This window comes from Heptranchias perlo, chromosome 4 (assembly GCF_035084215.1).
Source record: "Heptranchias perlo isolate sHepPer1 chromosome 4, sHepPer1.hap1, whole genome shotgun sequence".
In the NCBI taxonomy this organism is placed as follows: domain Eukaryota; kingdom Metazoa; phylum Chordata; class Chondrichthyes; order Hexanchiformes; family Hexanchidae; genus Heptranchias; species Heptranchias perlo.
This window is the reverse complement of record NC_090328.1, coordinates 3,576,770-3,601,967: the sequence shown is the minus strand read 5'-3', so window position 1 is coordinate 3,601,967 and position 25,198 is coordinate 3,576,770. Positions and strand designations below refer to the sequence as shown.

General features: G+C 44.7%; 1 protein-coding gene across 3 annotated transcripts in view; it reads right to left on the bottom strand.

The window, feature by feature from the left end:
• LOC137320692 (FYN-binding protein 1) overlaps nucleotides 1-25,198 on the bottom strand; it is a 210,890-nt gene that overhangs the window by 21,135 nt on the left and 164,557 nt on the right. For 2 of the 3 annotated variants that reach the window (XM_067982380.1, XM_067982381.1), the window contains exons 11-15: nucleotides 24,734-24,806; nucleotides 21,972-22,124; nucleotides 18,676-18,707; nucleotides 16,941-17,004; nucleotides 11,046-11,160 (exon numbers count right to left, since the gene is read on the bottom strand). In XM_067982380.1, the coding sequence (XP_067838481.1) occupies nucleotides 11,046-11,160; nucleotides 16,941-17,004; nucleotides 18,676-18,707; nucleotides 21,972-22,124; nucleotides 24,734-24,806 (437 nt within the window). The remainder of the gene's footprint in view (nucleotides 1-11,045; nucleotides 11,161-16,940; nucleotides 17,005-18,675; nucleotides 18,708-21,971; nucleotides 22,125-24,733; nucleotides 24,807-25,198) is intronic. The other variant, XM_067982382.1, reaches the window with a different exon arrangement.

Sequence of the window (25,198 nt, the reverse complement as noted above, 5' to 3'; positions counted from 1 at the left end):
CCACTTTCCCGCCCTTTCCCATATCCTTTGACTCCTTTGCTGATCAAAAATTTGTCTAACTCGGCCTTGAATGTATTCAATGACTCAGCCTCCACAGCTTTTTGGGGTAAAGAATTCCAAAGATTCATGACCCTCTGGGAGAAGAAATTCCTCCTAATTTCCGTCTTAAACGGGCGACCTCTTATTCTGAGACTATACCCCCTAGTTTTAGATTCCCCCATGAAGGGTAACATCCTCTCAGCATCTACCCTATCGAGTCCCCTCAGAATCTTGTATGTTTCAACAAGATTTCCTCTCATTCTTCTAAACTCCAATGAGTATAGACCCAACTAGTTCAATCTTTCCTCAAAAGCCAACCCTTCCATATCCGGAATCAACCGAGTGAACCTTCTCTGAACTGCCTCCAGTGCAAGTATATCCTTCCTTAAATAAGGGCACCAGAACTTTACGCAGTACTCCAGGTGTGGTCTCACCAGCACCCTGTACAGTTGTAGCATGACTTCCCTGCTTTTATACTCCATCCTCCTAGAAATAAAGGCCAATATTCCGTTTGCCTTCTGGAATACCTGCTGCACCTGTATGTTGACTTTTTGTGTTTCTTGTACGAGGACACTCAAATCCCTCTGTACTGCAGCATTTTGTAGTATTTCTCCATTCCAATAATATTTTGCTTTTTAATTTTTTTCCCCCAAAGTGGATGACTTCACATTTTCCTACATTATATTCCATCTGCCAAATTTTTGCACATTCGCTTAACCTGTCAATATCCCTTTGCAGACACTTTGTGTCCTCATCGCAACTTGCTTTCCCACCAATCTTTGTATCATCAGCAAATTTGGCCACAAGACACTCTGTTCCTTCATCCAAGTCATTGATCTATATTGTAAATAGTTGAGGCCCCAGCACTGATCCCTGCGGCACCCCACTAGTTACAGATTGCCATTTTGAAAATGACCCTTTTATCCTGACTCTTTGTTTTCTGTTAGTTAGCTAATCCTCTATCCATGCCAGTATATTACCCCCAACACCATGAGCTCTTATCTTGTGCAGTAATCTTTTATGTGGCACCTTAACGAATGCCTTTTGGAAATCCAAATATACTGCATCCATTGGTTCCCCTTTATCCACCCTGCCTGTTACTTCTTCAAAGAACTCTAATAAATTTGTCAGACATGATTTCCCCTTCATAAAACCATGTTGATTCTCCTTGATTGTATTATGAGTCTCCAAATGTCCTGCTACTACTTCCTTAATAATCGATTCTAGCATTTTCCCAATGACAGATGTTAGGCTAACTGGTCTATAGTTACCTGCTTTCTGTCTCACTCCCTTCTTGAATAGGGGTGTTACATTTGCGGTTTTCCAATCCGCTGGGATCTTTCCAGAATCTAGTGAATTCTGGAAGATTACAACCAATGCATCCACTATCTCTGTAGCCACTTCCTTTAAGACCCTTGGATGCAAGCCGTCAGGTCCAGGGGACTTGTCAGCCTTTAGACCCATTAGTTTACCTAGTACTTTTTCTCTAGTGATATTGATTGTTTTTAGTTCCTCCCTCCCTTTTGCCTCTTGATTATCTACTATTATTGGTATGTTATTGGTGTCTTCTACTGTGAAGACAGATACAAAATATCTGTTCAATTCCTCTGCCATTTCCTTGTTTTCCATTATTATTTCCCCAGTCTCATCCTCTAAGGGACCAATGTTTACTTTAGCTACCCTCTTCCTTTTTATATACTTGTGGAAGCCTTTACTGTCAGTTTTTATATTTCTTGCTAGTTTACTCTCATAATTTATTTTTCCCCTCTTTATTATTCTTTTAGTCATCTTTTGCTGGTTTTTAAAGTTTTCCCAATCTTCGGGCTTACCAGTAATCTTTGCCATGTTGTATGCTTTTTCTTTTAACCTGATACCATCCTTGACTTCCTTAGTTAGCCATGGTTGGTTCACCCTTTTTGTGGAGTCTTTCCTCCTCACAGGGATATATTTTTGTTGCGAGTCATAAAATATCTTTTTAAATGCTTGCCACTACTTATCCACCATCATACCATCTAATCTGTTTACCCAGTCCACTTTCGCCAATTCCACCCTCATTCCTTTATAATTGCCCTTATTTAAGTTTAATACAGTAGTTTCAGACCCAAGATCCTCGCTCTCAAACTGGATGTGAAATTCTATCATGTTATGATCACTGCTTCCCAAGGGATCCTTTACTTTGAGATCATTAATAATTCTGTTTCGTTACCCATTACCAGATCCAAAATGGCCTGTTCCCTGGTTGGTTCCCCGGCATATTGGTCTAAGAAACAGTCCCTAATACACTCTATGAACTCCTCCTCAGGGCTATTTTTGCCAATTTGATTTGTCCAATCTATGTGAAAGTTAAAATCGCCCATGATTATTGCATTACCTTTTTTACAAGCCCCCCTTATTTTCTGATTTATATTTTGTCCTACAGTGTAGCTACTGTTAGGGGGCCCATATACTACTCCCACCAGTGATTTCTTTCACTTGCTATTTCTTACCTTCACCCAAATTGATTCGACATCTTGATCTTCTGAGCCAAGATCATTTCTCACTATTATACCAATTTCATCCTTTATTAACAGAGCTACCCCACCACCTTTACCTTTTTTCCTATCCTTCCGAAATGTTAAATAATCCTGAATATTTAGCTCCCAACCTTGATCACCTTGCAACCACGTCTCTGTAATGGCCACGAGATCATACCCATTTGTTTCTATTTGTGCCATCAATTCATCTATCTTATTCCGAATGCTGCAAGCATTCAGATAAAGGACCTTTAATTTTGTCTTTTTACCATACTTTCCTACCCCAACCCCATTTTTTAGTGCACTCTTATGTTTGTACGTTCTGTCCCTTCCTGACACACTCTGTTTATCATTACCCCCATCATTTTCCTGTACTACTTTCTTGTCTTTTCTCTTTATCAATCTAAACTTCGCCCCACCTGAGTCCTCCCCCCCCTATTTAGTTTGAAGCCTTCTCTACCGCCCTAGTTATTCGGTTTGCCAGAACACTAGTCCCAGCATGGTTCAGGTGAAGCCTGTCCCAGCGGAACAGCTCTCTCTTTCCCCAGTACTGGTGCCAGTGCCCCATGAATCGAAACCGACTTCTCCCACACCAATCTTTGAGCCACACATTCATCTCTCTGATCTGCAGACACTTTCAATATAGATAAATGTGAGGTGGTACATTTTGATAGGAATAATAAGGAGGCCACATACTTCCTTGGAAAATAAGAGTAAATGGGGTAGAGGAGCAGAGGAATCTCAGGGTACAGATATACAAATCACTAAAAGTGGCAACGCAGGTTAATAAGACCATAAAAAAGCAAACCAAGCACTGGGGTTCACTTCTAGAGGGATAGAATTGAAAAGCAGAGAAGTTATGCTAAACTTGTACAGCAGCTTGCTTAGACCACACTTGGAATACTATGAACAGTTCTGGTTTCCACACTATAAAAAGAATTTAGAGGCACTGGAGAAGGTGCAAAAAAGATTTACTAGGATGATACCAGCAATTAGAGGTTATACCTATCAGGAAAGATTGAATAGGCTGGGACTCTTTTCTCTAGAAAGGAGAAGACTGAGGGGTGACCTGATGGAGGTCTTTAAGATTATGAAAGTGTTTGATAGGGTAGACGTGGAGAAGATGGGAGACCAGAACTAGGGGCCATAAAGATAAGATAGTCATTAACAAATCCAACAGGGAATTTGGGAGAAACTTGTTCACCCAGAGAGTGGTTAGAATGTGGAATTTGTTACTACAGGGAGTAGTTGAGGCGACTAGGGGATTTAAGGAGAAGCTAGATAAACACATGAGGGAGAAGGGAATACAAGGATATGCTGATAGGGTTAGATGAAGAATGGTGGGCGGATTCTCACGTGGAGCATAAACACCGGCATAGACCTGTTGGGCCGAATGGCCTATTTCTGTGCTGTACATTCTTTGTATTTCTTTGTAATACTGAGCCGTGCAGACCAGAAGTCCTAGATTTGATTTCCAAGTGTATCGTTTTGCCAATGGCTGGGGTGCTACAGTTAGCCTCACCATCTGACCTTGGCTAAGCAGGGGTAAAAAAAAATCAGCTAGTCCTGAATTTCATCCAGTAATCCTTGCTGGGAAAAACCTGTGCATGTACGTCAGGTGAGGACACAACCTGCCCACACTTACTGCCTAGGCTCACAGAAGAAAAGGATGAGTTGTGGGCGTAGTCTATAGGCCCCCTAACAGTAGCTACACTGTACAGCGAAGTATAAATCAAGAAATAATGGGGGGGCTTGTAAAAAACGGTAATGCAATAATCATGGGCGATTTTAACTTTCATATAGATTGGACAAATCAAATTGGCAAAAGTAGCCCTGAGGATGAACTCGTAGAGTGTATTCGGGACTGTTTCATAGAACAATATGTTTTGGAACCAACCAGGGAAGAGGCCATTTTAGATCTAGTAATGGGTAATGAGACAGGATTAATTAATGACCTCAAAGTAAAGGATCCCTTAGGAAACAGTGATCATAATACGATAGAATTCTATATCCAGTTTGAGAGTGAGGATCTTGGATCTGAAACTACTATATTAAATCTAAATAAGGGCAATTACAATGGCACGAGGACAGAGTTGGCTGAAATGGACTGGGAAAACAGATTAGAAGGTATGACGGTGGATAAGCAGTGGCAGACATTTAAAAAGATATTTATGACTCTCAACAAAAATATATCCCTGTAAGGAGGAAAGACTCCACGAGAAGAGTGTACCAACCATGTTAAGGATGGTATCAAGCTAAAAGAAAAGGCATACAACGTGGCAAAGATTAGTGGTAAGCCCGGAGGTTGGGAAAACTTTAGAAACCAGCAAAGGAGCACTAAAAAAGAGGGAGAAAATAGATTATGAGAGTAAACTAGCAAGAAATATAAAAACTGGCAGTAAAAGCTTTTACAAATATATAAAAAGGAAGTGTGTAGCTAAAGTAAGTATAGGTCCCTTAGAGGATGAGACTGGAGAAATAATAATGGAAAACAAGAAAATGGCAGAGGCATTGAACAGATATTTTGTATCTGTCTTCATAGTAGAAGACATTGAAAGCATACCACTAATAGTAGAAAATCAAGGGGCAGTGGAGGGAGGATCTAAAAACAATTATATTCACTATAGATAAAGTACTAGGCAAACTAATGGGTCTAAAGGCTGACAAGTCCCCTGAACTCGATGACTTGCATCCGAGGGTTATAAAAGAGATATAACCCTCGGATGCAAGTCATCGAGTTCAGGGGACTTGTCAGCCTTTAGACCCATTAGTTTGCCTAGTATTTTATCTCTAGTGAAAATGATTGTTTTTAGATCCTCCCTCCACTTTGCCCCTTGATTTTCTACTATTAGTGGTATGCTTTTAATGTCTTCTTTGGTGAATGAATTGGTTGTAATCTTCCAAAATTTACTAGGTTCTGGAAATGTCCCAGCAGATTGGAAAACCGCAAATGTAACGCCCCTATTCAAGAAAGGAGGGAGACAGAAAGCAGGTAACTATAGGCCAATTAGCCTAACGTCTGTCATTGGGAAAATGCTAGAATCGATTATTAAGGAAGTAGTAGCAGGATATTTAGAGACTCAAAATAAAATCAAGGAGAGTCAACATGGTTTTATGAAGGGGAAATCGTGTTTGACAAATTTATTAGAGTTCTTTGAGGAAGTAACGAGCAGGGTGGATAAAGGGGAACCAGCAGATGTAGTGTATTTGGATTTCCAAAAGGCATTCGATAAGGTGCTACATAAAAGGTTACTGCACAAGATAATAGCTCATGCTGTTGAGAATAATATATTAGCATGGATAGAGGATTGGACAACTAACAGAAAAGAGTCGGGATAAAGGGGTCATTTTCAGGATGGCAATCTGTAACTAGTGGGGTGCCGCAGGGATCAGTGCTGGGGCCTCAACTATTTACAATATATATCAATAACTTGGATGAAGGAAGCGAGTGTACTGTGGCCAAATTTGCTGATGATACAAAGATAGGTGGAAAAGTAAGATGTGAGGAGGACACAAAGTGTCTGCAAAGGGATATAGACAGGTGAAGCAAGTGGGCAAAAATTTGGCAGATGGAATATAATGTGGGAACATGTGAAGTCATCCACTTTGGTAGGAAGGATAAAAAAAGCAAAATATTATATAAATAGAGAAAGACTACAGAATGCTGTGGTACAGAGGGATCTGGGTGTCCTCGCACATGAAACACAAAAAGTCAACATACAGGTGCAGCAGGTAATTGGGAAGGCAAATGGAATACTGGCCTTTATTTCAAGGGGGATGGAGTATAAATGCAGGGAAGTCTTGCTACAACTGTAAAGGGTGCTGGTGAGACCACACCTGGAGTACTGCGTACAGTTTTGGTCCCCTTATTTAGGGAAGGATATACTTGCATTGGAGGCGGCTCAGAGAAGGTTCACAAGTTTGATACTGGGTATGGAAGGGTTTTCTTATGAGGAAAGATTGAGCAGGTTGGGCCTATACTCACTGGAGTTTAGAAGAATGAGAGGAGATCTTGTTGAGACATATAAGATTCTGAGGGTGCTTGACAGGGTAAATGCTGCCCTCATAGGGGAATCTAGAACTAGAGGGCATAGTCTCAGAATAAGATGAGGAGAAATTTCTTCTCTAAGAGGGTTTTGAACCTTTGGAATTCTTTGCCCCAAAGTGTGGTGGAGGCTGAGTCATTTAATATATTCAAGGCTGAGTTAGACAAATTTTTGATCAGCAAGGGAGTCAAAGGATATGGGGAACAGGCCGGAAAGTGGAATTGAGGCCAGAATCAGATCATCCATGATCTCATTGAATGGCGGAGCAGGCTCGAAGGGCCAAATGCCCTACTCCTGTTCCTAACTCTTATGTTCTTATGAGACGTTAAACCGAGGCCCTGTCTGCCCTCTCAGGTGGATGTAAGAGATCCCACGGCACCATTTTGAAGAAGAGCAGGGGAGTTCTCCCCGGTGTCCTTCCCAATATTTATCTCTCAACCAACATCACTAAAACAGATTGTCTGGTCATTATTACGTTGCTGTTTGTGGGACCTTGCTCTGCGCAAAATTGGCTGCCGTGTTTCCGACATTACAACAGTGAATGCACTTTAAAAAAGTACTTAATTGGCTGTAAAGCGCTTTGGGACAACTTGAGGTCATGAGAGGCGCTACATAAATGTATGTCTGTCTTTCTTTTGGAGAACTGCTGACAATCATTATTTGTAATCCAGTACAAATTGTCACTCAGAATCCAGATCGAGCAAAATAAAATCTTTCAATACAGAAACAAGAGATTGAATATCAAAATTTAAACAGGAAAATTAGAATAAAACCAGGAAGGAATCTCTCACTTTCATCTCGAATTACTCCTATAAACTCACCTGTTTTCAGCAATATTCAGCTATCCTCCTCATAAATGAGATAATTAATAAACAGCCATAAATTGCTAAAATGCAAATGCTTCATGTCCTGTACTTCAAAAGGATGGCCACGTTTCAGGTAGATGGGATGAAGGGGGTAATTTTAACCTAACCCAAGACCAGGAAACAGGTGGGTTCGGGTCGGCTGCCCGATTTTACTCTCCACTGAGGTCAATGCCCGACCCAAACTCATAAGAGCTTCCCGTCGGGCAGGTTAGGGTAAAATTACCCTCCCAAAAATTCAGGACAATTTAAATAGGGTACGGTAGCATAGTGGTTATGTTACTGGGCTAGTAATCCAGAGGCCTGGACTAAAATCCAGAGTCATGAGTTCAAATCCTGCCACGGCAGCTTGCGAATTTAAATTCAATTAATTAATTAAATTCAATTAATTAAATAAAAATCTGGAATTAAAATACTAGTATCAGTAATGATGGCCATGAAACTACCGGATTGTCGTAAAAACCCATCTGGTTCACTAATGCCCTTTAGGGAAGGAAGCCTGCCGCCCTTACCCGGTCTGGCCGAAATGTGACTCCAGACCCACAGCAATGTGGTTGATTCTTAATTGCCCTCTGAAATGGCCGAGCAAGCCACTCAGTTGTAAAATCTCGCTACGAAAAGTCATAATAAGAATAAAACCGGACGGACCACTAGGCACCGGACACGACAACGGCAAAACACCAAGCCCAGTCGACCCTGCAAGGTCCTCCTTACTAACATCTGGGGACTTGTGCCAAAATTGGGAGAGCTGTCCCACAGAATAGTCAAGCAACAGCCTGACATAGCCATACTCACAGAATCATATCTTTCAGCCAACGTCCCAGACTCTTCCATCACCATCCGCTGGGTATGTCCTGTCCCACCGGCAGGACAGACCCACCAGAGGTGGTGGTACAGTGATATACAGTCAGGAGGGAGTGGCCCTGGGAGTCCTCAACATTGACTCTGAACCCCATGAAATCTCATGGCATCAGGTCAAACATGGGCAAGGAAACCTCCTGCTGATTACCACCTACCGTCCTCCCTCAGCTCATGAATCAGTCCTCCTCCATGTTGAACACCACTTGGAGGAAGCACTGAGGGTAGCAAGGGCACAAAATGTACTCTGGGTGGGGGACTTCAATGTCCATCACCAAGAGTGGCTCAGTAGCACCACTACTGGCCGAGTCCTGAAGGACATAGCTGCTAGACTGGGCCTGCGGCAGGTGGTGAGCGAACCAACACAAGGGAAAAACTTACTTGACCTCGTCCTCACCAATCTACCTGTCGCAAATGCATCTGTCCATGACAGCATTGGTAGGAGTGACCACCATACAGTCCTCGTGGAGATGAAATCCCGTCTTCGCACTGAGGACACCATCCAACGTGTTGTGTGGCACTACCACCGTGCTAAATGGGATAGATTCAGAACAGATCTGGCAGCTCAAAACTGGGCATCCAGGAGGCGCTGTGGGCCATCAGCAGCAGCAGAATTGTATTCCAGCACAATCTGTAACCTCATGGCCCGGCATATTCCTCACTCTACCATTACCAACAAGCCAGGGGATCAACCCTGGTTCAATGAGGAGTGTAGAAGAGCATGCCAGGAGCAGCACCAGGCGTACCTAAAAATGAGGTGCCAACCTGGTGAAGCGACAACTCAGGACTACATGCATGCTAAACAGCGGAAGCAACATGCTATAGACAGAGCTAAGCGATTCCACAACCAACGGATCAGATCAAAGCTCTGCAGTCCTGCCACATCCAGTCGTGAATGGTGGTGGACAATTAAACAACTAACGGGAGGAGGAGGCTCTGCAAACATCCCCATTCTCAATGATGGCGGAGTCCAGCACGTGAGTGCAAAAGACAAGGCTGAAGCGTTTGCAAACCATCTTCAGCCAGAAGTGCCGAGTGGATAATCCATCTCAGCCTCCTCCCGATATCCCCACCATCACGGAAGCCAGTCTTCGGCCAATTCGATTCACTCCACGTGATATCAAGAAACGGCTGAGTGCACTGGATACAGCAAAGGCTATGGGCCCCGACAACATCCCAGCTGTAGTGCTGAAGACTTGTGCTCCAGAACTAGCTGCGCCTCTAGCCAAGCTGTTCCAGTACAGCTACAACACTGGCATCCACCCGACATATGTGGAAAATTGCCCAGGTATGTCCTGTCCACAAAAAGCAGGACAAATCCAATCCAGCCAATTACCGCCCCATCAGTCTACTCTCAATCATCAGCAAAGTGATGGAAGGTGTCGTCGACAGTGCTATCAAGCGGCACTTACTCACCAATAACCTGCTCACCGATGCTCAGTTTGGGTTCCGCCAGGACCACTCGGCTCCAGACCTCATTACAGCCTTGGTCCAAACATGGACAAAAGAGCTGAATTCCAGAGGTGAGGTGAGAGTGACTGCCCTTGACATCAAGGCAGCATTTGACCGAGTGTGGCACCAAGGAGCCCTAGTAAAATTGAAGTCAATGGGAATCAGGGGGAAAACTCTCCAGTGGCTGGAGTCATACCTAGCACAAAGGAAGATGGTAGTGGTTGTTGGAGGCCAATCATCTCAGCCCCAGGGCATTGCTGCAGGAGTTCCTCAGGGCAGTGTCCTAGGCCCAACCATCTTCAGCTGCTTCATCAATGACCTTCCCTCCATCATAAGGTCAGAAATGGGGATGTTCGCTGATGACTGCACAGTGTTCAGTTCCATTCGCAACCCCTCAGATAATGAAGCAGTCCGAGCCTGCATGCAGCAAGACCTGGACAACATCCAGGCTTGGGCTCATAAGTGGCAAGTAACATTCGCGCCAGATAAGTGCCAGGCAATGACCATCTCCAACAAGAGAGAGTCTAACCACCTCCCCTTGACATTCAACAGCATTACCATCGCCGAATCCCCCACCATCAACATCCTGGGGGTCACCATTGACCAGAAACTGAACTGGACCAGCCATATAAATACTGTGGCTACGAGAGCAGGTCAGAGGCTGGGTATTCTGCGGCGAGTGACTCACCTCCTGACTCCCCAAAGCCTTTCCACCATCTACAAGGCACAATTCAGGAGTGTGATGGAATACTCTCCACTTGCCTGGATGAGTGCAGCTCCAACAACACTCAAGAAGCTCGACACCATCCAAGATAAAGCAGCCCGCTTGATTGGCACCCCATCCACCACCCTTAACATTCACTCCCTTCACCACCGGCGCACTGTGGCTGCAGTGTGCACCATCCACAGGATGCACTGCAGCAACTCGCCAAGGCTTCTTCGACAGCACCTCCCAAACCCGCGACCTCTACCACCTAGAAGGACAAGGGCAGCAGGCGCATGGGAAGAACACCATCTGCACGTTCCCCTCCAAGTCACACACCATCCCGACTTGGAAATATATCGCCGTTCCTTCATTGTCGCTGGGTCAAAATCCTGGAACTCCCTTCCTAACAGCACTGTGGGAGAACCGTCACCACACGGACTGCAGCGGTTCAAGAAGGCGGCTCACCACCACCTTCTCGAGGGCAATTAGGGATGGGCAATAAATGCCGGCCTTGCCAGCGACGCCCACATCCCGTGAACGAATAAAAAAAAAACAGTCCGCAACTTACTTTAAATTTTTTCCTGAAGTCTTTTTCCTCCTTCTCCATCTTCTTGTTTTTTTTTAGATCTTTCTCATCTTTTCTGCCTTTGCCGGGTGTTAGTACTTTCGACAATTTTGGAAAACTGTTTTTAAAAAAAAAGAACATAACTTTAAGGTGTTTGATCTTTCACCCAAAACCCATAGCTTCAGCATCCCTTGTTGACTCACTCTGATTTTGCTCCATCCCAGCATCCACTCAGCTGTGCATGTAAATCCATCTCCCTTGCAGTGTTCACCCTAGTAAATGGTTTCCTGATACCATCCTAGTCCCCTTCTGATTTTGAAAAGCAGTTTGGACAACAATCCTTTACCGTGCTCAGCACTCAGTGGGGTCGATCTTATCTCTCGGGCAGCCGATCAGCAACGCACCTGTCGCCCTCCAAGTTCCTGCGACCCGCTCCAGATCGCCGGCTTCGGGCCGGCGCAATATCGAGCGTCTCAAATGCCAAGACAGGTCCAGGGGTGGGGCAGGGGCGAAGCAGAGGGGGCTAAGCCCGGGCCGGCAGCAGTCCGCGCGCGGTACTTTTCTGCTCTCCTGGCTCCATAGAAATATAACTTGGAAAAAGTTTTGGGACCGTTTTTGGATTGGCCGGCAGCGGTCCCTTTAAGGATTGCTGGTTACACCGGTCCACAAGCCTTACTTCCTGTTGTCATGAATTTTGGTCACACTTTGAGTCAACTTTTCCCGTGGGAATTCCAAATATCCACATTTCCCGATCAATTTTGCTATCTCAACTATCACAGGTCATGATATAATTACAGGCTCTAGCCACTAGGTGGCACAGTATTATCTTTTCCTCATAAATTACTCAAAATGCTTTCTGATAAAATTGTAATTTTTCTCTCAATAACTGAACTATCTAATGCCCAAAATAAGGTTTTAAATAAAATTACACAAATTACATATTTCATAATAACATTACATTTACTCATTGAGTGGAATTTTGTGTCTTTAAAAACCTGCATTAACATTTTACTTGAAAGCCATAACCTCGCCCAGAAGCCCTGGATTGGACGTGATATTCTCCCCCCGAGAGCTGTGGCTCTGTTAGCTGAGTGCGGGATATTCCATTTCAGCATGTACACGTGTCCAATTAGTATACATTAGGATACATCAGTACCGTTTAGTCAGTTGAACTGCTGGAATATTTTTTTTTGATTCTAGCTATTTTGCTCATTTGCTTTTCAAAATTATTTGAGGAGCTAGAGAACAAATATAAAAAGTTTTATTCAGGTAAAGTTTATATGAGTTTTTTTTTAAAAATAGAGAGGCTGTGTGTATTTATGAATGTGTGAATCTGTACACCCATGGGAGTGCGAGAGACAGAATGAGACAAAAACAGACTGTACCGATTACACAGCTATTGTAGCTTTTGTCTTGTGTTCTATAAACTTTAGAGTGTATTAAGTGGAGAGAGGGTGTACCTTTCCTCATCCTAATTTGAGGTTTTTTCCCAAATTAAAAAAAGGGTTGAATTTTGAAAGTAGGCAGATAGCTGATAATTATCAGCTGTATTTTGTTGTTAGTTAGAAAATTTAAACATTCTAAGGCAAGTGAATTACAGTTTTCAGGAATAATGGGCAGAGTTTTGGAATTCAATCGGTAAATTCCCATTTAATAAAAGTGGAATTTGACTTATTCAGTCACTGTCAATCAGTGGCTCCGATGTTATGCATTACATGTGAATCCTCTGACTCATCTTGAGCAACACCACAGGACATGTACTAGTTTTACAGATATATTCATTCCCCTATATATTTAATTTTTATCCTTCACCAATTTTGAAGGTGAGAATATGCCTGGCAAGATAGTATGCAATCTGTGCCATTTGGAATTAGATCTCTGGTATTTAGCAATACAAAGTGGGGGTGGGGGGAGTGAGATTTAGATACCAGGGACAGTCCTGTGCTTTGGTATCACTGGGGACAGGCCTGTGCTTTGGTATCACTGGGGACAGGCCTGTGCTTTGGTATCACTGGGGACAGGCCTGTGTTTTGGTATCACTGGGGACAGGCCTGTGTTTTGGTATCACTGGGGACAGGCCTGTGCTTTGGTATCACTGGGGACAGGCCTGTGTTTTGGTATCACTGGGGACAGGCCTGTGCTTTGGTATCACTGGGGACAGGCCTGTGTTTTGGTATCACTGGGGACAGGCCTGTGCTTTGGTATCACTGGGGACAGGCCTGTGCTTTGGTATCACTGGGGACAGGCCTGTGCTTTGGTATCACTGGGAGGAAAGTTGAAGAGGATTTCAGTTTGTTTTTTCTGATCTTTTTGTTTTATTTTCAGCAGATTAAAAGTAAAAGAATAGTTAAAGAAAGGGTGAGACCATTCACGGATGAAGGGGAGGGGAGGGAAGATCTAACCGGGGAAGATGAAGACAAGGTGAAAATATTAAAGGCCAGAAATCCTGTTTCCTGTTGCGGTGGAATTTGTGTGGAGTGAAGGTGAAGGGGTCAGAATTTGCGGCAGAGTTTCTGCCCCATTTAACTGAGCAACGGTAAATTCTGTCAGGCATTTCTTCTACCTTCCCCTGTGGTCCAACAGCAGTTTGGGACATGTGAGGAGTTCCCAGGCAACCCCAGGAATCCTGTCAGATAGACTCAGCAGTACCTACATGTGTGGCCTTTCTGAGCCACATATGGGCCTTAAAACAAGGGATTGATTGCCATTGGATTCAGGGATTGCCATTGGATTCAGGGATTGCCATTGGATTCAGGGATTGCCAGCATTGCATCCAAAGGGAAGGACAGAAACTTACCTTTTTTTTCCCCTTTGGCCTAGCTCTGTTAGGAATGTTTTTATTTTGTTTAAAATCTTATTATGGACAAAGAAATTTCAGTTATTGAGAAAAAATTTCAAAAAGCATTTTGAATGATTTCATTGGTTCATCTTTTCTTTTATTGGTAGATTCTCCTCATTCGGGATTGGCTATTTTCATAAGGCCTTAATAGTCACTCCTTGGCAGTTTTCTAGCCGCTTTCCTTGTTTTTGATTTATGTTTCTTGCCTCTTCAGATCTGATTTACTGCAGTTTTATTTTGAGCCAGTCAACAAAGTGTGACTAGAAAGTGTCACAGGAAGTAATTGACACTTACAGGAAATACGTGCTGCACAAAAGACTTCCAATCTATTACTAGCAGACGTCCTGTGGTGTTGCTCATGGTAAATCGGGGGATATGGTCATATGGTCATAGGTACATATTTTTTAGATGTGAGAAAAATGAATATAAAGCCAGTGGGAAAAATAAGGAAGGGCAAATGAAAACTCGATGGAAAAGATGAGTTGTTTTGAGGATGTTTTTAAAGATGGAGAGGTTTAGAGATAGAGAGAGAAAGGGTGCAGAAAGGCCATGGAAGGATAACAGACAAGGACAAAGTATAAGTCACTGAAGAAGGGTGATGGGTGAGTAGGAATTAGAGTGGGACAGGACATATGGACAAGTTGTTTGCGAAGGATGGGAGGCTAGCAAGCAGAGTATTACAGTAAATGAGTTTGGATGTGACAAAGGCCGGTATAAGGGTTTCAATGGTGGAAGGGCTTGGGGAAGCCTGGAGGTGGGTAAGTGGGTGATGGATGCAATCGAGGAATTAAAGCTCAACTTTTTTTCCCCCCCATTTATTCTTGGGATGTGGGAGACATTGGCAAGGCAGTATTTAATGCTCATCCCTAGTTGCCCTGAGTGCATTGAGAGTCAAAAAGAATGTCAAGACTGAATGATCCGGGTCAGCCTGAGAGAGTAGCTGGGGATGGGGGATGAAGTCTGGAACGAGCTGCCAGAGGCAGTAGTAGAGGCGGGTACAATTTTGTCTTTTAAAAAGCATTTGGACAGTTACAAGGGTAAGATGGGTATAGAGGGATATGGGCCAAGTGCAGGCAATTGGGACTAGCTTAGTGGTATAAACTGGGCGACATGGACATGTTGGGCCGAAGGGCCTGTTTCCATGTTGTAAACTTCTATGATTCTATAAGTATGTGACAAGGGAACGGAGTTTGTGGTGGGGCCAAAGACGACGGCCGCAGTCTTCCTGATAGCGAGCTGGAGGAAGTTGTGAGTCACCAAGGACTTGATGTCTAACGAGCAGACTGCAAACAGAGGCTACATAAAATGACGTGCTTTCTTTCTCCTTTTTAAAAATTATTTTAATGAAGTATGATGGAGATGTACCAATGAAAGATTATTGGAAGTGCCTTCAGAGAAAGGTGCGGTCACATGCTTTTGTCAAAATCGTTTAAATGGATAAGCATTCTTGGCCTTCCCATTGAGTGTAGGGTATAATAAATAAAGTATTAAAGGGGCTCACAGGCAAACCTCCTGTTATGTCATAAGACAGAGAAGCGCCAAATAATTAACTGGATGTCAGTCTGCAGCAATACAAGAAATTTTACATTTTTATTTCTAGAGGACAAACTCCACGGGGGAACAAATCCAAAGTCCCCAAGGATTGACACTGCTGAATGTCAGTTTGAGCAGTTTCCCTGTTGATCTAAATGGTATTTTTAATGAAGCTGTTTGAGAATGTTATTATGGGCTGAGAGCTCACAGCCATACTGCAGAAAGATTCTACTTCTCTAGTCAATTGACCTTTGAAGGATGCATTTACACTCCAGGTTTAGCATCAGTGCAAAGTGGTTTCAGCTTCAGAGGAGTGAGACTCCATCCTCGAGGGTCAGTAAGTGTCAGGTTGGGCCCCGACTATGGATTCAGGTCATGTTTACATGATAACTGAAGTGTCATTGCAAAACAAAACGACCTTGCATTGAAGATGCAGTTGCAGTGTAAATGCAACTTTAGATACCATGCCTTTCATTAACTGACTGATTTAGACCCTGCACTTCATGTAATGGCCTATTAAGATAATTAATTAGCTGCTCCACTATTTAGTGAATTACAGTATTTTCACTGGTTCAAACTTCTGTTTAGTTTGTTTTCCCTGAATTTTCTCCCACTTTCCCCTCTTCAGAAGGCACATGGGAGCAGTTCCATAGGTGCTAGGCACCCTCTGGTATCTCATCCGAGTGACCATTCTTGAGCCTAGACAGTGTGTTGACACAGGGCCTAACAGCAAAGCTTAATCCTGTCCTCACCCAACATACTCACACACGTGCAGCAGTCACCGGATAGTGATTAGCAGTAGGAACCCTGCGTGATCTTTCTTTCTCCCCCTCCCTAGCTCAGGGTCATGGAGGCCAGTCGTAGCTTACAATTCAGGAAGAATATTGAGGCATTAGAGAGGGTACGGTGCAGATTCACTAAGACGTTGCCTGGTATGAGGAACTACAAATATGAAGAAAGTGGGTTTTTTTTTCATTAGATCAACACAGATTAAGGGGCGATATGATAGAAGTGTTTAAAATGATGAAAGGAACGGCACAGGGTAAATAAAATCAGACCATTTCCAGTAGTTGAAGGGTCTAAAATGAGGGACCATAGATACAACATTAAATGTAAGTGATTTAGAACAAGAGAAACTTCTTCACAGAGACTTTGTGAGGCTGTGGGATTCACTTCCAGGGTTAGTGGTTGAGGCAGAAATTATGTTAATATTCAAGATTAGATTGGAGAGTTGGATAAAGGAAAAGGGGATGAAGGGGTATGGGAACAGGGCGGGTAAATGGGATTAGGACTACTTGCCCGCGTGGAGGTAAACACCGACACAGGCTGGTGGGGCTGAATGGCCTGTTTCCGTGTTGTAACTTCAACGCATTTCAATGTATCAGAGGCAACTCAATGGCTGTGAAGCACTTTGGCACATCCTGAGGATGTGAAGGGTGCTATATGAATACAAGTCTTTCTTCTTCTTTCTACCAAGCAGCACTGCCGCCTTGAGCTGACGTGCACTGAGGTAGGGTAGATCGTACCTGAGTTCAGGCGGAGGAGGTGGGAAATCTTCAGCACCAACATCATCATAGACATCTTCACCCTCTGTCGGAGAAAACAAGAGTGAAGGAACACAAAGTCCAGCAAAAGCAGCAACAATAAAATATGTTTTACAGCAGATAAACCACAGAGTCAGCGGAAACATCAGCCAAAGTGAAATCAACCATGACATGATTGGTTTATTTTGCATAAACCACTGCTCCCCAAGGTCTATTCCTTTTTAGACAAGTTTAGTTTTTTTTAAACTTTCTTTTCACCATTCAGTAATGTGGCTGAAGTGACAGAATCAGTGAGAAACACAGGGAGAGGTCATTATCCCCAGCTCCTCCTTAAAGTGGCTGCTCAACATGATTTAACTGCTTTTACAAAGGGGCTTCTAGCCACTCTTCTATGGGCAAGACCTTTCTCAAGTCGTGCTTGAGAACAGTGTACTTGCTGTTTGCATTAAATTCAAGCCCCTCAGTGTTTTAAGGAGCTGAAGGCACAGAGCTCGAATGGGCAATCTCACCTGACTGACATTACAACCAGCCGTTGTTGTTCTGTCAAGTTTCAACCATCTCAATCCAATGCCCAGTGAGCACTGAACCATAACACACAGCTGCCCCTAATTTGGCACCAATTGATGTTAAATTGGCAATCCCACTCAGGGAGCTCAGAGAATGGCCAGCTGGGAAATAGGAAAAATGCCACACTAGGGTGGTGTGGGCTGCTCTTCTGAGATTCAAACTGAGGCACATTGATGGGGCAGGATAAAGGGAGCTTTACTCTGTATCTAACCCGTGCTATACCTGCCCTGGGAGTGTTTGATGGGACAGTGTAGAGGGAGCTTTACTCTGTATCTAACCCGTGCTGTCCCTGCCCTGGGAGTGTTTGGTGAGACAGTGTAGAGGGAGCTTTACTCTTTATCTAACCCGTGCTGTACCTGCCCCGGGAGTGCTGACACTGCGTGGGAAGCATTCCATTCCCTCATATCAATACCTTTCATCTTGATGAACAAAAAATTTTGCAGAAAAATACAGTATGCCAGTGCCAAGCTACATTTATATGCAACGGGCAGACACAGTGGCTTTGAATTTTGATGGGCCACAACCCAGGCACTTATGCCAAGATCATGCTCACTGGTGCCCTTCAGCACTGACCCACGTCGGGGTATGCAGGTTCCGGGGGAGGGCACCTTATTTACGTGGCGCTGGCGTGCACCAGTGGCACTAGCGGCTGAGCGTTGAGCGCCTGCCTGGCACAGGCCAGTGGGAAATCCAACCCGCCCTCCGCCCTGTCTGGGGAAATCTCTGTCTCACCCACCCCCCCCCCCTCACCCCAAATCTGCTCCCTTTCATAAAAGGGCTGCAGTTACAGAAAGACGAAAAAAAAGAATGACCCCTTTCAACCTTCGGAGGCCCCAGGCCATAATCCCTGCTCAGACCCTCACCATGTGGGGGCAAACCCCCGCCCATTAGGAGGCCAGTAATGCCTGTTCTTCAACCTTACGCCGAGTTTCACCCCCTCCCCTACTCAGCTCTGTCGAACCCTCACACGATGCTGGGACCCGGTATATCCGGGTGGTGGAGTTTGCGGCTGGTCCCAGTGGAGGAATCTCGGCCCCCTGTGACACTGTCACAAAAATAAAGTAACGAGATCCCTGATTCTACCGCGGTCCCTGATCCAAACACAGTCACGGAAGCCGGAAACATAGTTTCACATCGCAAACTCCCTTACCTGCTCCAAGCTCTGCTGGTGCAGGAATGCATCTTGAAAAAAAGTTTAAAAAAAAACACAAAATTACACCGCAAGAAGGAGCAGTTTAACATTAACCAAGATCGAGCGGAATTCCCGGGGGTGGGTGGGTGGGAGAGAGGTAAAGGAAATGCACCGAAAAAGTTAGGTACTAGTGAGGGTGGTACAGGTTTAAACAAATTAATATCACTGTTAATATAGCAGACACAGGAATATGACAGAAACCCGGCCAATGTTCGTCCACTCACAGTAATTCATAGAGATGGGGGGAGGGTCTCCCAGCTGATTCTGAGTGTAAGTTTGGCCGTGCGCAACTAAACCCAGAGAAAAGCAAAACAAGGCTGCGTTGGAACTGATAAGGAAAAATATAAATAAAACTGCCAACAGTGGAAATCTGAAACCTTTGCTAAAACGGCCTCTGCTTGTAATGTTAACCTGCCTTTTCTTTTCAGATGCTGCGTATTTCTGGCATTTTATGCTTTTTTTTATTGCTTTGTAACCAGGTTAATTAGTGGTGCTTTATACCTGGGCCAGCATTTCTCTCTATTGCAGTATTTTTATTACTCTGACCAGATTTATATAGCTTCAACTTGTGGAAGAGCAAATACAGTCCCACTTCCCCCAACACTGCCAACAATTAAATTACTTCAGTCAAAGTTGGGACTGTTTTTTTTTAAAAATGGTCCTTTTAGTTTGTCCAGCAGATGGCAATCTCTCACTGTGTGTGGGGAAGAGCTGCTATTTCCACAGCACCTTGTCACGTCTCAGATTCGTCCCCAAGAGCTTCACGTTCAAATTGTGCAGTTACAGGTGTCAAGTGGGTGAACGCAGCAGCCATGGACAAAAAGGGCAGGACTCTGGGATCGGTTACCCATCCCAGGAAAGCACCTTGGGGCATTTAGAGGCGTTGCAGGCACGATATAAGTATATGCTGTAGTAAAGAACGATAGTCTGACTCTATACAAGCACGGTGGGCTGGTAGGGATGCCTGCGATCCTCCCCCCAACACACACACACACACACGTGGTGTTTGAGGAGCTGAGCAAAGGCCAGGCTCTCACAAGCAGGAAGAGAGAATTAGGTGGCCATTTGCCCTCCCTTTCTCCCTCCACCCAGCCTTTCATACCTCTCAGCATCTGACCAGAAGACTGCCTGGAAACCATGCCCAGTCTACCTCTCAGGCAGGGCAGGTACGCGGTGCAGGAGGGCGAGAGAGGAAAGGGTACAATAAATATATTACAAAGCAAATAAAGCTATTCCTGGGGAGTCCTGACCACCACACTGGATACCCCTCCATGTCAGCCTCATGTTTACAGCTTTCAATTACGGTATTTAGAATTATAGAATCTTAACAGCACAGAAGGAGGCCATTCAGCCCACCTTGCCTGTGCTGGCTCTTTGAAAGAGCTATCCGGTACCGCCCACCCCCTCCTGCTCTTTCCCCATAGCCCTGTAATTTTTTTCCCCGTCAAGCATGTAAGCAATTCTCTTTTGAAAGTTACTATTGAATCTGTTTCCACCACCCTTTCAGGCAGATCTTAACATTTATTTTTTTCAAAATGAGCAAAAGCCATTTAAATAGGTGGCGCATGACAAATGTAGTTCCGGATTGGGACTGTTAGCATCTCTTCCAGTTCCAATCAATGATTTTAGAATAAACTTGGAATATTGCTGTGGGTGGTTCAGTTGGAAGGTTTTGAACATTCTCCCCAGAGCCCTGAGAAACAATGTCCAAATCACGAGGGTGGGGGGAGGAAGCAAGTTCCCAATATAGGTCCCCTTTATATAGCTCACTATTTACAACGTTTTTTCTGTAGTTTGTTCCGAAAACTTTGATCCCTTTTAGATTATCCTTATGAAGGCTCTATATGGAGGACACTAACGTGGGAGATAAGGGAGAAAGATCTTTGCTGGATAAGGGTATTAATGGTTAGGGAACCAAGGCGGATAAATGGAGTTGAGATACGGATCAGCCGTGATCTGAATGAGTGGAGGAACAGACTCGAGGGACTGAATGGCTTGCTCCTGTTCCTGTTATTCCTACGAGGAGGCTCCTGTTCTTAAATTCCGCAATTTTTTTCTTGTGGAAAAATGCATGTTTACAGGCAAAGCAGCAGAGGAAAAACACAAGGGAAGTTATTATCTATGGCTCGAGGAAGTTCTCGATAGATTGCCAATGATTAATTTTCTTATCACACGAACAAACATTTGAGGAAAACAGTGATTAATTCTAAACATACGATGATAGCCCTCTTTAGTTACATCTATTGGGGTCTTGGGAGCTCTAAGACTATGGCTGCCTCTCATGCTGCCTGAATACTAACCTGTTATTGGATAGTATATTAGTAATGAACAACCAATCACCGGTGCTATATGAAACTGGATTAATGCAGTACAAGGTGCCTACAGAAGACAAGTATCCTGTTTCCAGATATGGCTGAATAATCTGTCCCGGTCCAGACCGATATCCTCAGTCAGGCAATCAATAGCCATTGACTTTCATCGCTGTTAACCAGGTTGATGAGCCAGGTGAATTATTGTTAACATTTTTGTTCTTGGGATACTGGCAAGGCCGCATTTATTGCTCGTCCCTAGTTGCTCTGGGGGCAGTAAGAGTGTGGGACTGGAGTCAAGTGTAGCCCAGAGCAGGTAAGGACGGTAGGTCCCCATCCCTGAAGGACCTCAGTGAACCAGTTGGATTTTTACGACAATCTGACAGCTCTTCGTGGCCATTTTTTCTGTTGGCAGTCCACAAATGACCAGATTTATTAAATTCAATGTCACAACTTGCCAGGGTAGGATTTGACTGGATTGCTGGCCCAGTGCTGTAACCCCCTGGCTACTGTACCCTGGAGATGGGGGGGGGGGGGGAGTGGGGGAGAGGAGTTATTGCTTTCTAACAGGTTCACCTCCTGGCAGATGAGTGAAGATTAACACCAACGTCGGCCAGAGTAAGTCCATGGATCAGATTGTCCTGTACCTCCGATAGGGGAAGGTTGAATAACTTGAGAAGAAGCGAGCAAGAAAAATAAAAGGGGAAAAAAATGACAGAAACTGGACACTTGTCTCTGTAGTCTCCCCCAACTGAATGTATAGAGCTTTTGATTGGGTTAAGGTCAGTATGGATATTGAGCCACTCGTCTAAATTTGATGCTGGTGATAAATGAGTCATTGTCGTTAATTTTGTGGCACTCTATGCAGTTAGCAGACAACATCCAACACGTTAGTACCGAGTGCAGTTATTAGTAACACGGTGCTCTCGGTGTTTGGTGTCTTACGGGAGCGAGCGTTCGCCGCTTTCACCCTGAATTTCACAGCTCTCCTTTTCTCTCATCTTTTTGTCTTTGTCTTTTTCATCTTTCTCCACCTTCTTCTTCTTCAGGAGTCCCCAGGACCAGGGCCCAGCCTTTGAGGCATCCTGTGATGCAGAGCTTCAAAGCATGCAGGACATTATTTACCAGTTAACAATACTAGGCTCTGTTGCACTCGGTCACTCAAAACCTCTTTGTTCTTGACCACTATCATTGATTGCATCTTTGGTTGTTTGTAAAAAATACTCTAATTTTGGAATAAAAATCTGGTGTTATAATTTATTTAGGTGTTTAATCCTTGATAGCAGATCCTTTCACAGAGTAACGTCTATGAACAGTCAAGCTAATATCTGTATTTACATAGAGTGTTTTTTCCAATTCTGTGTGTTAGAGTTCATGATGTGAGAATGTAAGGAGAGAAATTCCAATCAGTGCTGCTGTACCAATTTCCTCTTGGCGCTATTTGAACACAAGTGCTAATCTCCTTAAAAATTTGTTGCGAGTGCATTGAGTGTTCGTATGGAAATGGCCCTGATCCTAATTTCTACCCTGTACTTGCAAGTGGATTAATGATCTGGGTCAGTGATGAGCCATTGTATATTGTAATGCTGCCAGCATCGGTGGAGATTCTTATCCCTGCACTGCCAGGAAATGAGATGAGGCCTTGATCCATGTGCCATGCAAAGGCTTCATCTCCCCAGCAGGTCCCAACTGTTGGCACATCAGGTCAAGCACTGCAGAAAACCAGCCCACACACCAGGGGAAGGTTTAAAGTGGCAGAGCACTGCAGCAAAACACAGGCTGGCCAAAAACAATCTATCAGCGACAGGTACCAAAACATTACTGGGCTGGTGGAATCCATCCAATTATTTTCCATCCGGTGATGGAGGACCACTCAATTCTTTTTGTCATATTGAGTAAAAGGGATGTGTCTGAATTCCTGCTGGCCTTGGGGAAGGTACTGATCTAATTCCTGGTGGACTATGTGGAGAGGAATGCACCTGCTTCCTTACGTCAGAGGGTGGAGAATGGGAGGTCGGATAGGAGAGCATTGGAATTGTTGAGTCTGGAGGTGACAAAGGCATGGATGAGGATTTCAGCGGCAGATGGGCTGGGTGTGGGGTGGGCGTGGGAAAGGTTACTGAGGTGGAAGTCTTTGTGATTCAGAAGATATGGGGTTGGAAATTCAGCTCAGGGTCGAATAGAAGACAGTGGCTGGTTAGTGGAATGGAGCCAGTACCGAGAGTATGGAGTCTGTGGGCGGGGACTGAGATAAATGGATTTGGGCTTTCCAGTGTTTAGCTAGAAAATCTATGGAGGCAATGGACAAGTTAACCTTTCAAGTGTGGACCCTTGAGTCAGAGTTCTATTGAAGGGTCCACATCTGAAACGGGAGTTTGTCCTCTCTCCACAGATGCTGCCTGACCTGCTGAGAGTTTCCAGCAGTTCCTGTTTCTTTGTTGCAGGATATGAGAGGCACCTTGGGATGAGCATGTTCAAGACTTGGTTCTGTTCACACGCTCAATACAGACACGACTCAGTGCAGGCGGAGTGCTTGTTGTGGGATGGGACTCCGCGCTGTCCTGGCTGGTGTGGTGTGGGGGGTGGTGGGAGGGTTAGGCCAGTGGGCAACCAAAGTGGATGAGGGGCAACAGAAAGGAGGAGGGCCGGAAAGGAAACCATTCTCAATCTTCTGCCAGATGACCACGTTTAGACAGCTGTGGAGGAAGCCTTGTTCTAGGCCTCATAACCTCTCCCAGCTGGAGGAGAACAAGTGTCGCAGCGTGCAGGTGGTGAGAAAATGGGCAGAATTACTCCCGTCTTAAGTGTAATTTATTGCTAATTTTTTTTAAAAAATGTTCACTGCATCGTTATTTTCCTGCATTCATTTCACACCTCACAGTGTCAGCTCTGATGCACATCAATGTACAATCCATAGGGCCAATTTTCAAATTCCCTCTCCCCCCTCACCACCACTCAGGTGGGAACGGGACGTTAGCAGAATGCAAGTGACGGTGAGGCAGCTACCGTCCCGTTCCCACCAACGTATGGTCACCGGCATTTTGGTGGGGGCCTTGAAATGGGCAGCCCAAGATCCTGCCAGAAATCAGATCAGTCGTGATCTAATTGAATGGCACAGCAGGCTCGAGGGGCTGAATGGCCTCCTCCCGTTCCTGTGTTCCTATGCAAATCAGGGTTCCATGACATGAACAGAACCCCGATAGAATTTGGAAGTACCAATGGTCACGCTCCCCCACCCCCCCCCCCCCCCCCCCCATTGGTACTTGCCGCTCAGCAGCCGAACGAGGCCTCTCCAAGAAACTTTAAAATAAAGCTTTTTAAATAATTTTGTGGGGTCAGCAGGAGCATTAATCAAACCCCCTCCCTCCCCACTCTGATGCCTGACCCTCCGCAGCCCTCCCTCGCGATCGTCACCCTCCACCTTAAACCTACCTGGGCTATGTGGTGCAGCCACCGGATTTCTCACCCCTTCCGTTTGGCGAGCTGCTCCGAAAAGGCAAAGCAGGCCGCTGACAATAGTCAAATGAAGCCCGACAGTGAACATGATTTGGCCCTCTGACCTCTTGCATTGGGCGGGTGGCGGGCTCGCTCCGCTTGCCTCTGGCCGATGGAAGTGCTCACTTCAAAATCGACCCCTTATCCTAGCGCACATCTCCCTTAGGTTCACCCATCCTCAGGGCTACAAAGAACCGCTGAGTCGTACTTACCTAGGCTTAATGTCTTCAGGTGTTCCATCAACATCATCATAGATCTCTTCACCGGGAGGAGGAGGAAAAAGCCCTGGATGGACAAGAAGAGACAAAACAGTCAGGTCCGCAGTTGGAAAGGTCCGTGGAGGGAAAATTTGATGGACCGCAGGTGTAATTTATAAGGATTCGTCATAAAGGTTTCAAATATAAGAGGTCACAAGTTACAGATGGGGAAGTTAGGGGTAAGAAGGGGAGTCGGGGAAAGTTTTTCACCCAAAGGGTAATCGAGCTGCGGATTAAGTCACCAGGGAAGAACATTGAAGCGGAGAGGCTAAATGGGTTCAAAAGACTATTCTGGAGCAAAACGATTGAGGGGCATGGTGAGGAGGTGGGTCGCTGGTGTTCATCTATCAAAAAGGGATGAGCTTGTTTGGGCTCAATGGTCTTTCCCCATTCCTAACAATTCTTACATTTAGAGCCAGT